The 14995-nt window shown below is 41.0% G+C and overlaps 1 protein-coding gene across 2 annotated transcripts in view; it reads right to left on the minus strand.

Moving 5' to 3' along the window:
* Positions 1-5418: 5418 nt before the first annotated feature.
* Positions 5419-14995, minus strand: part of Ankrd34c (ankyrin repeat domain 34C) — a 12126-nt gene continuing 2549 nt past the window's right edge. Inside the window, exons 2-3 of one of the 2 annotated variants that reach the window (XM_029543465.1) lie at positions 12109-12187; positions 5419-8732 (exon numbers count right to left, since the gene is read on the minus strand). In XM_029543465.1, the coding sequence (XP_029399325.1) occupies positions 7084-8688 (1605 nt within the window). In that variant the 5' untranslated portion in view covers positions 8689-8732; positions 12109-12187 and the 3' untranslated portion in view covers positions 5419-7083. The remainder of the gene's footprint in view (positions 8733-12108; positions 12188-14995) is intronic. The other variant, XM_021208022.2, reaches the window with a different exon arrangement.

The following is a 14995-nucleotide window of genomic DNA, read 5'->3' on the forward strand; positions in this document are numbered from 1 at the left end:
AAAGCTCAAAACCACGAAGTCTCTAGGAGAAAAACGTAAGACAAAGCTTAGACCCAAATCACAACCCATAGCAAGAGATCAAATCGATAAATTGGACTTTACCAGACCGAAATTGAACAAGTTCATACTACACACGACTCTTTCAAGAGAAATAAAGAAAGTAAAAAACCAAACAGCAGCTTTGGAAATCTTGTCCAAAATATTATTATGAATAATTTTAGGCCCCAAAATGATAAGCTTAGAAGGGAAATGAGTAGTTTCTTAGAAAGATGAAACTTTCTTGAAACCTGACTCTGGAAGAAGCCAAGGAGATCTGCCCTGAATGCCTGATGCCATTTAGGGGCCCTGTCTCCTTTTACCCACTCACTTGCCCGGCTGAGTTCACCACTCAGTTTGTACGTGTCTATATTTTGCCCTAGAATTACTCCCAGATTAATAAGAGAAAAATTGCCTGTTCCCTTTGTCTACATCTATCATTGTCAGAAGCTATAATGGCAGTTCTGAGCCCCTTGCATTGCAGAGAAATAATATGATTGTGATTTTTATTATTTCTACAGCCCCTCTCCGACAATCTGGCCAAGCAACACTTCCCATGAGGTCATATCTGAAGGGCTCTAACAGAGTGAAACATGGCAGACATGGAACTGGCCAGTGTTCCCCTTCTCCCTTTCCTCCTTCCATTTTTCTGGGTAAACCATTAGACTACATTCTTAAAGCTAGGCATCAAGATTTATTCCTTTATTTGGCCACTGTATTATACATGACTCATTCCTGAGGCTGGTCACCAAGGGCCAGCTATCAAAGGATCATGGGTCAGTAATCGAAATCCCCATTTAGCTACCCTAATGAAAAGACCCAATCAGAACCTACCAGCCCATCCTAGCTCATTCTAGTACAAACCTCCTCTTCCCCAACCCTCTTAAAATCAATGCTTGCAAAGCTATTTGTAGCCAATTCAGATCCAACCACCTTGTTTAATAAAGGATCTCTTTGTGCTTGGTTTGTCACAGGGAATTGGTGTTTGGATATGGTCTATGCCTAATTCAGGGTCCAGAGGAGAGCACCCTCCAGTACACAGGTCCCTCCAATACCCTTCCTGGGCCCTTTCCCTTTCTCAGTCCTGTTTCCCCACCTTCCTTGGGGGTATTCCTCAGTAAATCACAACAACCCAAATCACTGCCCTGAATTTCTTGAGCCCAACCTAAGAAACCGTATGTCCACTAAGTATGCTACAGTTTAGAAGTGGGTTGTCCTTGCCCAAACTCATATAAAAATATAGCTGCCAATGTAGCCCACAGAAAGGGTATGGGACCTGTGGGCATGTGCCACTTGATGCCCTGATGTCTGCAGTAAGGTAAGGCAGCAGGGCCTTGGCCATCACCATGTTCTACAACTCTGCAGAAAGGCTTGCCCAATAAATCTCTCTTCCTTGTAAATCACTTGGACTCGGTGTTTTCTTATGTCTATCATAAAAATAAAACAGTTGGTACTTAAAAGCTTAAGGTTCTAATCCTAGGATAGTATTTCCCAATGGTGAGGCCTTGGGAAAGTCACCTGACCTTACTATACCTTGGTGCCTTTATCTTTATCACATAAGAGTGGGATCTCTATGCATTGGTGAGCATCCATGCTTACACGGGCCGTCTCACCTGCTGAGACCTTACCAGTAAGGTCAACATCTTAAAAATCCTGTGAGTGAGCACATGATCAAGAATCATTTCAATCCTATTAGAAAACCTGTCCAGAGAATATAAAAATGAAGGAACATTCCCTTTATCTGAATCCAACTGTGTTAGTGCTTCTGCTGTGACAAAACAACTGAGGAAAGAGCAAACACTTTGTCACTCTCTCATTAAAGCTAAGCTGCTTTCTGTGTGGTAGCAAAACAAGTCTTCCCAGGACCAAGGGTCTGATAAGGCCATCCTCTGCTACATATGCGGCTGGAGCCATGGGTCCCTCCATCTGTACTCTTTGGTTGGTAGTTTAGTCCATGGGAGCTCAGGGGAGGGGGGTCTGGATGGTTGATATTGATGCTCTTCCTATGGAAAAATCCACATTTTTTTAATGTCCTAATTTTTTTTTAAAGAAGGTCTAAATTTTTCTACAGGCCAACAGTAGCTGCTGGTATAAGAAATAGTGTCATGATCATAGTCACAAAAGAAGTAGTAAATGACCAGTAATGGGATAAAAAGATGTGTTAAGATCTCTATGAAGAAAGTGAACTACTTTACTACAGGATGAAGACAGTGAAGGTTTGAAGTTTTAGAGTAGCAATCCATGTCTCTGAATTGCAAGACTTAATCTTTAAAGATGTTAATTAGAACAAGCATAACTAATATTCTCATAGACTCTTATCCATAATCTCAGTGACAATTTTAACACTTAATGAGCTGTGTATATGGAACAATTTGTCCAACAGAAAGAGTGGACTTTTACCATGATTTTTGACAGTGAATCAAAACCCTAGAATAATTGAAATAGTGTGCTGTGATATGGGTGTTTAAAGACAAATATACCCATGAAATGTAATTGGATAAAAGAGAATATGTATGAACTCTATCTATATTTGAACTCTATATTATATGTGTAGTAGCGGTATATCATATGATTCAAGAATATATTCTCTCACATAGCATAAATCTTGGAAACAATATGAACTCCAGGCATAGAATTATTAGGGCTCTGGACCCATTTCTTTTCTCTTCCATTCACCCTCCTCCTTTCTCTCTCTTACCTCCTCTTTCTGCTCCTCTCCTCTCCCTTCCCTTTCTCTTTGCTCTACCTTCCTCTGCCTTGTTGGTTTCACTCTTTGACTCTGTTTCCATTTGGTGAAATGGAATTTATCAAGCCAACCAAAAAAATCTATTTAAGACAATATAGTTTATAAATTATGACTGGTAAAAGGAATTAAAAAAATCATTTCCTTCATGCACGGAACAAAAATTCTCTTCTTCAGGGAAGTTGGTCTGGCTTAAGCCATGTACTCATTCATCTCGGATCCAAAGCTCTGACAAAGGAAAAGTCATGTGACCTTTGGTTTATGCTGGATCCTGTAGTAACCACAAGGAATTCATCCCGATCAGAATTTTCCTCTTAGAAGATGGGTTGAGCTTCTCTCAATCAAAGTAGCTCTTAGGAACTAGGCTGGCTGCAGGAACAAACTTAGGATCTTATAGGAAAGAGGGGACAGGAGGAGTCAAAGTCAATGGGCAACCAATTGGCTAGCAATTCAGTGAAGATGGGGTTAAAGACTATGAGGTTGCAATGGAATAAAGAGTTCATTTAGGTCCTGTACCCATATGAGGAGATCATCTCCTTCTCTCCTGGAACAGAAGTGTCTCTGATTCTGAGCACATCAACCAAGAGGAGGCAGAAGACTCTGAAAGGAGGTCAGGGCTTCTTTCATTGAGATGATCACCTGGATTGGTCTATCTGGACATTACCTTGATCTCTCTGACATTTCCACACACTTCTCTTCCTTCCCACTTTCCTTCAAGCCTTACCCACACTTACCACTCTTTTCTCCAAGTGGCTGCCACTAAAATTTATCTCTATGATTTCAAAATGGCTTTCACAGCCAATCTTCTGGGATTGGGCCGTTGAATTTCTGTTGTGGATCAGATATAAAGTGCACCCCTGAGGAGCTTCTTGTGATGGAAGAATGATCCTCGGCTGCTGAGGTGATTTTAGAAGTGGTGGAAAGTTTGAGAGGTAAGGACTCTCTAGAGGAAGTGAGTTGTTGGGTGACATGGGTGACATGCCTTTGAAGGAAATGTGTTGTGCATGGACCACCCTGTTCCTCTTTGCTTCTGTGCTCTATTGTGTATCCCCACCACGCTATTGTGTCTCATCACATCCTAAAAGCAATAGAACCAGACAACCATACATTAAAAACATCAGCTGAAATTAATCTTTCCCCCTTTAAATCACTACTCTCAGATAATTCTCATGCTCCACTCTGACACATGCTGGTGCACATGTGCGCGCGCGCACACACACACACACACACACACACACACACACACACACACACACACACACAAGCTGACATAATCACATTCTCGCAATCTGCTGAGGAGTTCCGTGAAAGGCACATTCTGCTGCAGTATTTACTTACTTCTATTTCCTCAGGTCCATTCTTTACTTTGTAAACGTCTTTACCTGGCAATTTAAGCAATAAAGATTCCATACTTCTATGCTATCCTAATCAGCTTTAATTGTCAACTTGACCCAGTTTAGAGTCGTCTGAGATGAAAGTCTCTTTGGAGAGATTGCCTAGGTCACGATGACCAAATATCTGAGCAAACAAGTTAAGGAAAGAAGAATTTATTTTGGATCATATTTTTTGAGGTTGCAGTCCATCACTGGGGAGGGCACAGTGAAGCACATCAGTCACATCACCTCATCTAGTTTCCTTGGCCAAAGCCTATGGGAATGGAACCACCCACATTCAGAGTAACTTGTCTCTGTTTGACCCTCCCTGAAAAAGTCCTCCCAGACATACCTAAAGATGAGTTTTACTAATCTCTTGGGTGTTTCATAATCTCATCGAGTTGACATCAGAGATGTCTTCCCACCAGGCTTGGCTGTGCAGCCATTTCTCTCTACCATTTCACTTTGGAAAAGGGACAGTTTGCAGCCATTGGACCCAAGCGTCTGTTTGGGTCCCGAGCTTCCAAGCTTTTTATCAGTCTCAGGACTGCACCCTGCCTCCGTGGTGAGCCAGTTTAGCCTTGATCCTCATTGCTTCTTCTATATCCCCCAGGATTTTCTCTTCCTTCAGGCCTGTCACAATCTCTCTTCTCAAAGGATTTGTAAGCAATATTAGGTTCCCTTTTCCCAATGCAGAACTGGAGAAAAGACAGATTAAAGCTAGTCTGAGATCCAGTAATCACTTGCTTTGAAGGAATCGAATTTTAATAAGTATTTTGATTTGTTTATAAATATCACTTTAACAACTCTTTTGAGGATTTAGATAAATTCCCATCATATGTCATTATAGAAATGGTGTTACATACAGAGCTTCCTCTAGCCGCTCCCCATTTGTTGACTAACTTTATTTTTGTATCATGGATGATAATCATGGCAAAGTCTGGCAGTGTCCAGAAAGTCACCAAACACTAGTATTTACAAGACAAGGGAAATATTACAAGTAGTCACTTTTATACTTCTGCCTAATCTTTAATGAGAGCAAACAGAAAAATGCTTACAGAACCTGGAGAGGAGTGTGGAGACTATAAGTCTGTGCTCGCATCCCTGAAAGGACACAAGCAATCCTGAGAGTCCCAAGCAACAGGGACAAGCCTTTATCTTCAAAAGTAGCAACATACATTCTCATTGATTGAATTCTTCTCTCACATGAGAGAAACCAACCATAATGTTCACAAAACTTAAAGTTTGTTTTTCAACTTGTGGGATTGTAAAATATTGAGGATCTACTGAAGCTGATGTTGCTGGAAGATCCTGGCAATATCATCTCAAAGACCATACACCAGCCCAAGCATAGTGAGATTCTGTCTTTAAAATGTAAGAAATAAAATGTACAGAGATAATACTTACCCTTGAAATGTCTCTGAGGAAAAAGAAAGTGAAAACTCATTTTTATTGAAGGATTGTAATACACCTTTTATTGACATCTTAGAAACATCTAAACAGACTTGGATGTGTCTGCACAATCCTCTGCTTGAGACTAGGACAGAGCACTGAAGAGAACCAGGTCAGGCAGCATAGGCTACCTCAGAAACACCAACACACAGAAAACAGGAAGGTCACATATAATCTGCATGTGTAAGGTGCCATCTAAAGTCACATACAACGTGCAAAGGCAAGGTACCATCCACTGACAAAGTTCTAAGAGAATCGATAGTAGTTTGCCTTAAAAAAAAACAAACAAACAAAAAACAAAATAAAACACAACAAAGGCTTTGGAATGTCTAGAAATTAAACCAAAGTGCTAGACTTTAAGCTCCAGGCTCACTTTCTAAATTATATTTAGGAACAGTCCAGACACTTAAGTGGATAGATTATTAAAACCGTAGTTTGAAGCTGATGTGACTAGATTCCAAAGGGAAATGCTAACCCGGCGAGAAAGCGTGTATGGATTTAAAACATTTTTTAAAAAGTATTTCTGTGAAGTTCGTTGACATGGACAAGATTACTTATTTAGGCATGAGCAGTGCTGCAGTAATCTGGCCACCGTGCTAGCTGAGGACAGTCTAGTTTGACTAATACATCACCAGGAAGTGACAAGCTACTGCCCTGATGACTGTCTAGAGAAAGGCTGATGGAAAGGTCACAGCTGGCTGACACCAGCATGAAAATATCTGATCTTAGGTTTTTGTGCAATGGACTGACTACTCTGAATGAGCAATTTCTCATCTGGTATTTTACCTAAGTCAACTAATATAAATGTACCACAGTTACTACTTAGGACAAATGAGGCTTTCCAATCTTAGCTAAAGGCTTAGGAAAATTTCTAATGTATTATCTTCATACCCTCACAGCTAGATACAACTAGCAGAGGTTAATTCCAATTGGCATAAATCACAGATTAAAGTGTACTTGAAATGTGCAGTGGTGTGTGTGTGTGTGTGTGTGTGTGTGTGTGTTATGATGAAACCAGTCATTATTTCTAAGATTCTCTCTTTAATGCATTCAGAGTTGTTATTTGCCTGTGGCCATGTCTACTTATTGAGAACTACTGAACAGTTCTGAAAAGCTTAAAGGGTTTTCACACTAAACCGAGTTCATACAGCATGGTTACTTTCCAACTACGAAGGTATCTTCCCTTTGGGGAATATACTTTATTTCTGTAACTTCATCTCCAAAAGCCAGTGAACCTGAGCTCTTTTTAGTATGCACAACAACAACAGCAGCAACACCCAGGAATCATCTCAGAAGTGACACTCTCAAATAACCCTTGGGTTTGACTCAGAAGTGAACTTACACCCTGTCACTATGTTTTCTGATGTTGCCATACATCATGATTGGGGTGAAGGGGGGGGCTATGGGGATGTGTTGCTCTAGATTAGGTTCTTTCCCTATTCTAAAGATTAAGAGTTAAGGGACTGTTTTTAAAGGGTTCTAAGCCATGATTTCTTCAAAGTCTGACAGCTGCCTCATCTGCTCAATCTGCATAGAATGCCTTCGAAGGAGTTTCTTTTTACTTCTCAAGTCAACTCTCTTTGGTGAATTTGGAGCAACAGGAACCATAGATTTTAAGCCACTAGCAAGTGGGGAAGCTGGTTTGCTGCTGGCTCTAATATCTGGGATAGGTGGATTTAAATTCACATTTAAAGGGGGCAGAAAGCCTGGCCTCGTGTGAGCAATGCGGTCGAGTAAGAGAGTTCCAGAACCTCTTCTTTCTAGGAGATGAGGTGGCCGGCGGCGAACTGAGGTGGGAGATGTGCTTGGTACAGCATCCAGGGACTCCCGGGAGCCATGGAAAAGAGACAAATGGGAGCTGTTGAGCTTCTTCCTATCTAAAGGTCCTTTGCCTGACTCAAGGGACATAGAGTTGGGTGGGTCACCCACTGGCTGTATGTCTAAGTCATAGAGGTCATTTTCCAACAGCTTGAGAGATGCTGGGTCTTTCAGAGTTGAGGGTCCTTGTGGACATATCCCACTCTTTTCTTGGTCAAGAGGAAGTGTTCCTCTCCTGGCTAGGCGTGGATGGGGAGCCTGGCCTTTCTCATAAGCTGCTTTCCATGAAGCTGGTGTTGACGCTGAAACCTTCAGAACTTGTTCCTGGACTGTGGGGAAGAGGGTAGGGTCTTTACTGTCAATGCTGTTGGTTCTGGAGAGGGGCCCCCTTTTAGGGAAGGTCATGTCAGTGATGCTCCTGATGACCTCATTGTCTGTGCTTGTGCCATGGGTCTCATCCTGGCGTGTGGCGGCAGCCAGCACAGAAGGGGCAATCAAGCCCCAGGGTTCAGACTGGAGTCGTTTCAATTGGGGCAAACGGGCCCTTTTGAGGCTAGACACTTTCCTGGTGGGTGATCCAGGCTCATTAAGGACCTTAGAAGTATTACAGCCACTTTGGTGTCCTGTCTGCAGGATGAAGAAGTCATCATCCTTTTCACTGGGTGGAGAAGCCAGGTCAGAAGTCTTCAGCTCAACATCAGAAGGAGTTGCACACAGTGGTGGTGACTGTCTATCTTCCACTTTGGGTGATGGAGGGACATTGAGATACTGCTTGGTGGTTTTGGTGCCTGAAGATGATTTGTCTGTTGTTATAATAATCACTTCCTTACCTTTGGCTTTGCAGGCATCAAGGAGATGCTTCAGTGCATCCTTGTCATCTGCATTTATTGCATAAACCAGAGCTGAGGCCCCAGTTCGATCCTCAAGACTGGGGTCTGCTCCATTTTCCAGCAGTAAGGACACCACTTCTCCCCCAGCCCTTCTGATGCAAGCATGGATGAGTGCAGTCTTACCAGACTTATCCTGGATATTGGGGTCTGCCCTGTTGTCCAACAGATACTTCACCATCTTAGACTTGCTAATGCTTTGCTGGTCCACGTGTTTGGTAATGCATGCCACCATGAGAGCTGTTTCTCCTTTGTCATTGCTTTCATTGATGTAAGCTCCCCCTTCTAAGAGGAGTCTGGTCAACCGAAGCCTCCCTAGCCACACAGCTTTTAAGAGAGAGTTTCCATCAGTCCTCAACTCAGTGTCATCATCCATCATGGTGTCTATAACTTAGGGTCTCTGAGCCACAGGGGCTATCAGACCTAGCAAGAGAAGAAAGAGGGAAATCATTAATTTACTGCTATTCTATGCAGAATGATTATTTCAAAGTCTAGGTACAATCATATCCCGGCCTTATTCTAAGCTATGTTGCCTGAACATATCTAATGCCTAAGTGAGTTCCCTCTTCTATAATGGGGATGAAAATAGTAATAACTTACCTCCTAGGGTTATTCTGAAGATTCCTTCAGATAGTGTATATGAAACACTCTGCCAGGGGCTAGAGCACTGGCTCAGCAGTTAAGAGCACATGGTACTTTTTCAGAGGACCCTGGTTTGAATCCCAGAACCTACTTGGTAGCTCACAGTAATCCATAAGTCCAGTTGTTCCAGAGAGCCCAATACCTTCTGACTTCTATGGGAACCAGGTATACACCTGATATGGATACATACATACATAAAGGCAAAAACACTCACACACATAAAATAAAATGAAGAAGTCTAAAACATAGGTAAAACACCCACAAACATACAACCACCTGACCATATGAAAAGCAATTAGCAAAATGTCAAGCAAACAGTAACTATTTTTAAAATGCAAGATATGGTTGCGTTGACTACTCCATCAACACAAATATAGAAATCTAAGTTCCCTTAGGAAATAAACATTCATATCTGTTTTATTTTTCACTGTTGGATCCTTGGCATTTAGCAGTGATTCACATATAATAAGTAGGCTACTTCACAAATAATTATTAAAGGCATTGTTATTGATGAGCATTCGAAAAGCTATTAGAAAATACACCAACATGTTGATTGTTATTCTAGGTAATAATAAGCCTAGGGAGGGATTCAATTTTTTTCTTTTTGTTGTGTTCCTAAAATAAATATGTATCACTATGATCATCGAAAGAAAGCTGCAACAAATATATAAAATAAAATCACTGTAACTATCCTTTTCCAGGCTCTAGTGCCCACTTTCCCAGCAGATGTCAGAATTCTAATTTACAAATAGGGATAGATGGGCATGTCAGCATCTATGCCCTGGCCAGCCTGTGGGTACCAATTACATTGACTGATGTCTGCAACAATGACCTTTCCATGTGGACATTCTGGGTATTCAGCTCCTATTGAACTAGTGACCTGTAGCTTCCTCCTTATCTGACCCACAGCAATCTTTCTCTTCCAGTACCACTCAAAGCCATGGCTTCTGAGCTTCTTGTTTATTTATGGAATTAGAAGGCAAAGCTTTATTGGCTAAAGTTGAAACATAGATGGACAGTTAAAATAAACATTAATCCACAAGTCATACAAATCTCAGTCATACAAGGAGGAGGACCTGAATGCAATCACCATAACCTATTTCTAAAAAAATGGACATAGTAAAGCACAGTTGTAACACTAGAAATGGGGAGATAACAACAGAAGGCTCTCCAAGGCTTGTGGCCAGCCATCCTAGCCTAATGGGTGAACCTCAGCTCCTAGTGAAAGACCTTGTCTCAAAAATAAGTCTCCTTAGAAATAATATCCAAGATTGACCTGTGCCTCTTCACACTCATGGACACATGTCAACATGCACACACCATCATCACCATCACCACCACATTAAGAGGAAGAGACTCCATTCATCCATCCTAACTCCTGAAATCACTCTCCTTTAAAAGTAACAGCATCAACAGCCATGTCTATATCTCCCTGCTTCAGTGTGATGCACCATACAGAAGATGCTGGGTCTAACCTCCTGCCACTGTGCATATATGTTTCTATGAGAGGTTGCTATATCGACATGTCTATATTTTCATCTCCTTCCTCATCTCATCCCCCTTTCCTTTAATACCCTATTGATCTTTATCCCCTTCCTCCCCCAATCTTTGTGTGTGTGTGTGTGTGTGTGTGTGTATGTGTGTGTGTGTGTGTGTGTGTGTGTGTGTGTTTCTCTCTCACTTTCCTGCTATTATAAAAATCTCCTTAATGGTGAGCTACATATGATGGCTGTGTTCAAATCTTGAATTATTCAATATTCAATAAACTTCTTAGTCTCCATGCTCTGGAGTCCAAAAGCAGAATTTCCAAGCATTAACCAATGAAAACACTACTCCTCGTTTCATCACAGAAGCCCAGCTTCCTCTGATCCCAGCTCACCTTCCAGAATCATCCCCTGCAATGCCAGCTCTTCTCACATTCTGCCTACCTTAAAATGTAACTGTTTCTTAAATATGCCCACTATCCCCCCTCCTGGCACTGCTCTTATTTCTAACTATGAGGACTCCCTGCTCTTCTTTAATTATTCATCATCCTCCAAGCATCAGCTCAAATGTTACTTCCTTTGTAATCAAGAGAAAAATCAATCAAGGTCCAAGAAAGAAAGTTGAGTAAAATTACCATGACTCATATCTAGACTATATAAAGAACTCCTCCAAATCACTTCCTCCAAAAAAAGATACACAAATGACCCATGAGCCCTACGAGATCATCAAAGGTACTCAGCCTCATTACTACTATAAGAAAATCAAATCAAAGCACAGGGTACCACTCAATGTTGCATAGAATAGTAACCCAAAGGATGCAGGAAGTCAGAGCCCATCAAGAACCTGCTAGAGTATAAATAGCTGCCACTATACTAAACTAAAGTCTACATCCTCACCCAGTATCCCATGCCTAGGTTGATACTTGTGGTAAGCTATAAACTGTGGCTACAAAATCCTCTTGTCCTGGTATATGTGTGAAGAGTTGGCCAGGAAAATGGACAAAATAGCACTGTCACTTTTTAGTAAAGCCTTCATAGGCCTTGAAGCATCTATATTTTCCCTCTTGGACCCAGCTGCTTTAGGAGGAAGGTTGGGCTATCCTACCAGAAATGTCTGCTAACTTCTTGAATGTAGGTGAGACCATTTCATACCCCAAATACCTCTCAGATAATTGCAACTAAGTAAACCAGCCAATAAACTAAGAGGAGAGTTGGAGAAAGAATTCTCTCTTCTGAGGTATTTTGTTGTTGTTGTTGTTGTTGTTTTATTTTTGTTTTTTGTTTGTTTTTGCCTTTAAAGTACAAGAAAAGATACTGTTAATTAATATGATTTTTGTCTCTGTTCATTTATTCACCATCAAACATAGTCTGTATACTGATGTCAGGTATGAAGATAAAGAGATTATGGAAAGCAGACATTTACAATTTAGAAGAAAGATAATAGTAATAACTTTTATGTTATGCTTGCCATGTAACAAGCAATGTGCTGAGTAATGACAATACTTTTATACATTGCCACTTAATCCTTACAACAATAACATGCAATGGACAGTAACATTGTCCCTTTCTTAAACTGAATTTTAAACTGGGTGTCGTCAGGGAGATAAAGCCACTTCTCTAAAGCCACCTAAGTAGCAGGTTTCAGGGTTAGAATTTGAATCCAGCAGTCTCACCTCAAAGTCCATGTTCTCAGCCTCTGTGTGAAATAATTGTAATTTGATGTAGTAATTCCAAGAATAGAGGACGAATATTCTGCAGGGAGAGATGAATACTATGAGGAACTAAAGGTACAGACTAGGAAAGGATTGTTAATGAACAAACAATTGGGATAGCCCTTGAAAAGGGTGGATGGGAGTTTCTTGAACCAAAATATGGAAGACATTACACCTAGGGCTATAAAAGAAAAGGTAGCATAGCAAGCACAAAAAACTTAAAGAGCCTTGTGGTAGATAGTCAGGGGTGAAGGGGTACAAGCATTGGTGGTGAGATAACTAGTGGGACCGGCAACACCCTTTAGACTGTTGTCCTGAAAGTAGATGCTGGTATGTGGAAACGTCCAAGAGTGGAGAGGTGTAATAGAAGAGGTGACATAATCGTTGGTGAGAGGGTGGGAATGGATTGGAAGCACTGTAGGAGCCTGTGGAGCTGAAGAGAACTGGTGATACCACAGTACAGAGGCTGAGGCCAAGTGAAGCTGGAGAAAATCAGGAAGGCGGAACTGGCCAGTGATATATTTGATGGGAGAGTCAACCAAAACCTGGGGATTTGTTTACTTGAAATGTGTCTTCTATTGTCCCCACAAAGTGAATGGTAAGCAGACCTCATGCTGAGAAGACAGGGCACTTACTGGGTCTCTAAACCTACATCTCTCACTGGAAACAGCTAATACGTCCTCTGAATTTTGAAATCCTATCACCTTGACTACCCTATGGGCTGTTATTTTATCTTTAAAACATAACTCTATGCTGGGTCAATAAAGCACTTGCCTTCCAAACATGAGGACCTGAATTTGGGACCCAGAACCCCTATGAATAAGAAGGGTATGGTGGAATGCACTTAGCAGCCCAGTGCTGGGGAGGCAGAGACAGAAAGATCTCTGGGGTTCCTCGAATATCCGGGCTAGCACATTTAAGGATTTCCAGGCCAAAGACAGATGCTGTCTCCTGAGCTGCCCACTACACACACCTCTCTATGATCCTTTAGATTTTAGCTTATTGTGTAATGTCTGATTGGCATGACAGAGTAACAGTGCGTACCATCTTTGTCTTGAAGTCTTTCTGTTATTTTGTTGTCCTTGAAACTATAGAATTATGTCTCTTGTAAGTTTGGAAGCATTACCTTGTTCAATCTTCATGATTTAAAAATAGGAACTAAAAATGATAGGCTTTGAGCCATTTCCTCTTTGAACCAAGAATCATTCATTACCACATCTTTCTAAGTCTTTGGTCTGAGTATTTCAGACCATGTCTACAAATTAAAGGCCTGAGAGCCATGTGGCTCACAGTCATCATGCCATGTTTGACTGGCAGGACATTTTTAAATGTTTTTAGGTTTGTTTACTTTGTTTTCAGTGCATGAATGTTTTGCTTGACTCTGTGTCTGTATACCATGTGCATGCCAGGTACCTAAGAAGGTTAGAAGAGGGTGTGGAAGGGCTGTGAGGTGACATAGGGTTGAGAATAGAACCTGGGTCCTCAGCAAGGACATGTCTTCTCAACTGCTGAGCCATCTCTTCAGCCCTTGGCATATTTTAATTATTGTATTTGAATATGTTGAGGAGGATTACTCAATACTCAGCATGAGAAAAACCCTATCATTCTCTATAGTCTTACAAGTAGAGTCATTCATACATTTGTGACTCACTTGGGTCATCTAGGGTCAAGGGTTTGCACAAAAGCAAAAGGCCATCATGCCTTTGCTTTGCCATTTCTCTCCCTTCCTACTGCTGACCTCTTCAAAGCTGTTAGAAGTCTCAAATAAAACAATAAATGCAGACGCTTTTCTCCACAGAAAGTTTAAGGTGCATATGGTCATGTGAGCCATCATAAATTGCTTTGGTAAAGATGTGATGTCAGACTATCATTCACTTCATGGCTACTCTCTTCAGTCTCAGGTCCAACAACTTTCCAGTTATCATCACTCATTTGTCATATAAGCAGTTATTTTAATAATCTAAGAGAGATTATGCAAAAGAAAAAGGTCTATAGATTATTTGTGAATATTTTTACAATTATTAATGCCTTACTGAAATGGCTTAGGTAAATTTTGCTCTTCCTGATCCAAAGCAGGCATCTAGGACATTTTAATAAACATTTTATAGTTATTTGTTTCTACCTATAGTTTCATCTTGTTTCCCCTCTACTTTTTCAACTACTATGGAGTAAGCCTGGTATCTGGTGACTCTTTAAAGATGGTTTTGAGATCATTTGAACCAAAATAGAATATAACTAATATAAATTTACTAGGTTGATTCAAAGTTAGTTTAGAAGCCACATGTTAATACTATCTAAATATGTTCAGTGCTGAAATTGCCAAAATCCACACTCCTAAGGAAGTGCCAGTCCCAGGCAGAAGGGCTACAAAACAAAGATGCCAAGAGCTGTCTAGAATTTCAGCTTTGTTGCTAGGTAAGTACATAAGACATTGGAATTCAGGCCAAGGGTCCTTCTGCCAAATGAGTAGAATAACTCCAAGTCCCAACTACTTCACAGTGTTGTTATAAGGATCAAATGGTAGGCAATATATGAAGGTCCTGCAAGAAGTCCTGCTTTAAAAATCCCAAATGGTTATTACACTGTATTAATCTTGTCACACACCCCATCCATTGGGCCTTGCCCTGAACCCAAGTATAATAGTATTGTGCATGACTGCCTTTTACACCTACCTGTTCCTTTCTCACTAATTCCACCAACCACAATGAAAATTCAATGAACGTGAACACATACACACACACACAGAGAGAGAGGGGGGGAGGGAGGGAGGGAGTGAGGGAGGGAGGGGGAGAGATTCTGCCAGGGAACCACTATCCTAATGCTAACATTTTTAATTCATTATTTATTT

This window comes from Mus pahari, chromosome 10 (genome assembly GCF_900095145.1).
Source record: "Mus pahari chromosome 10, PAHARI_EIJ_v1.1, whole genome shotgun sequence".
NCBI lineage: Eukaryota > Metazoa > Chordata > Mammalia > Rodentia > Muridae > Mus > Mus pahari.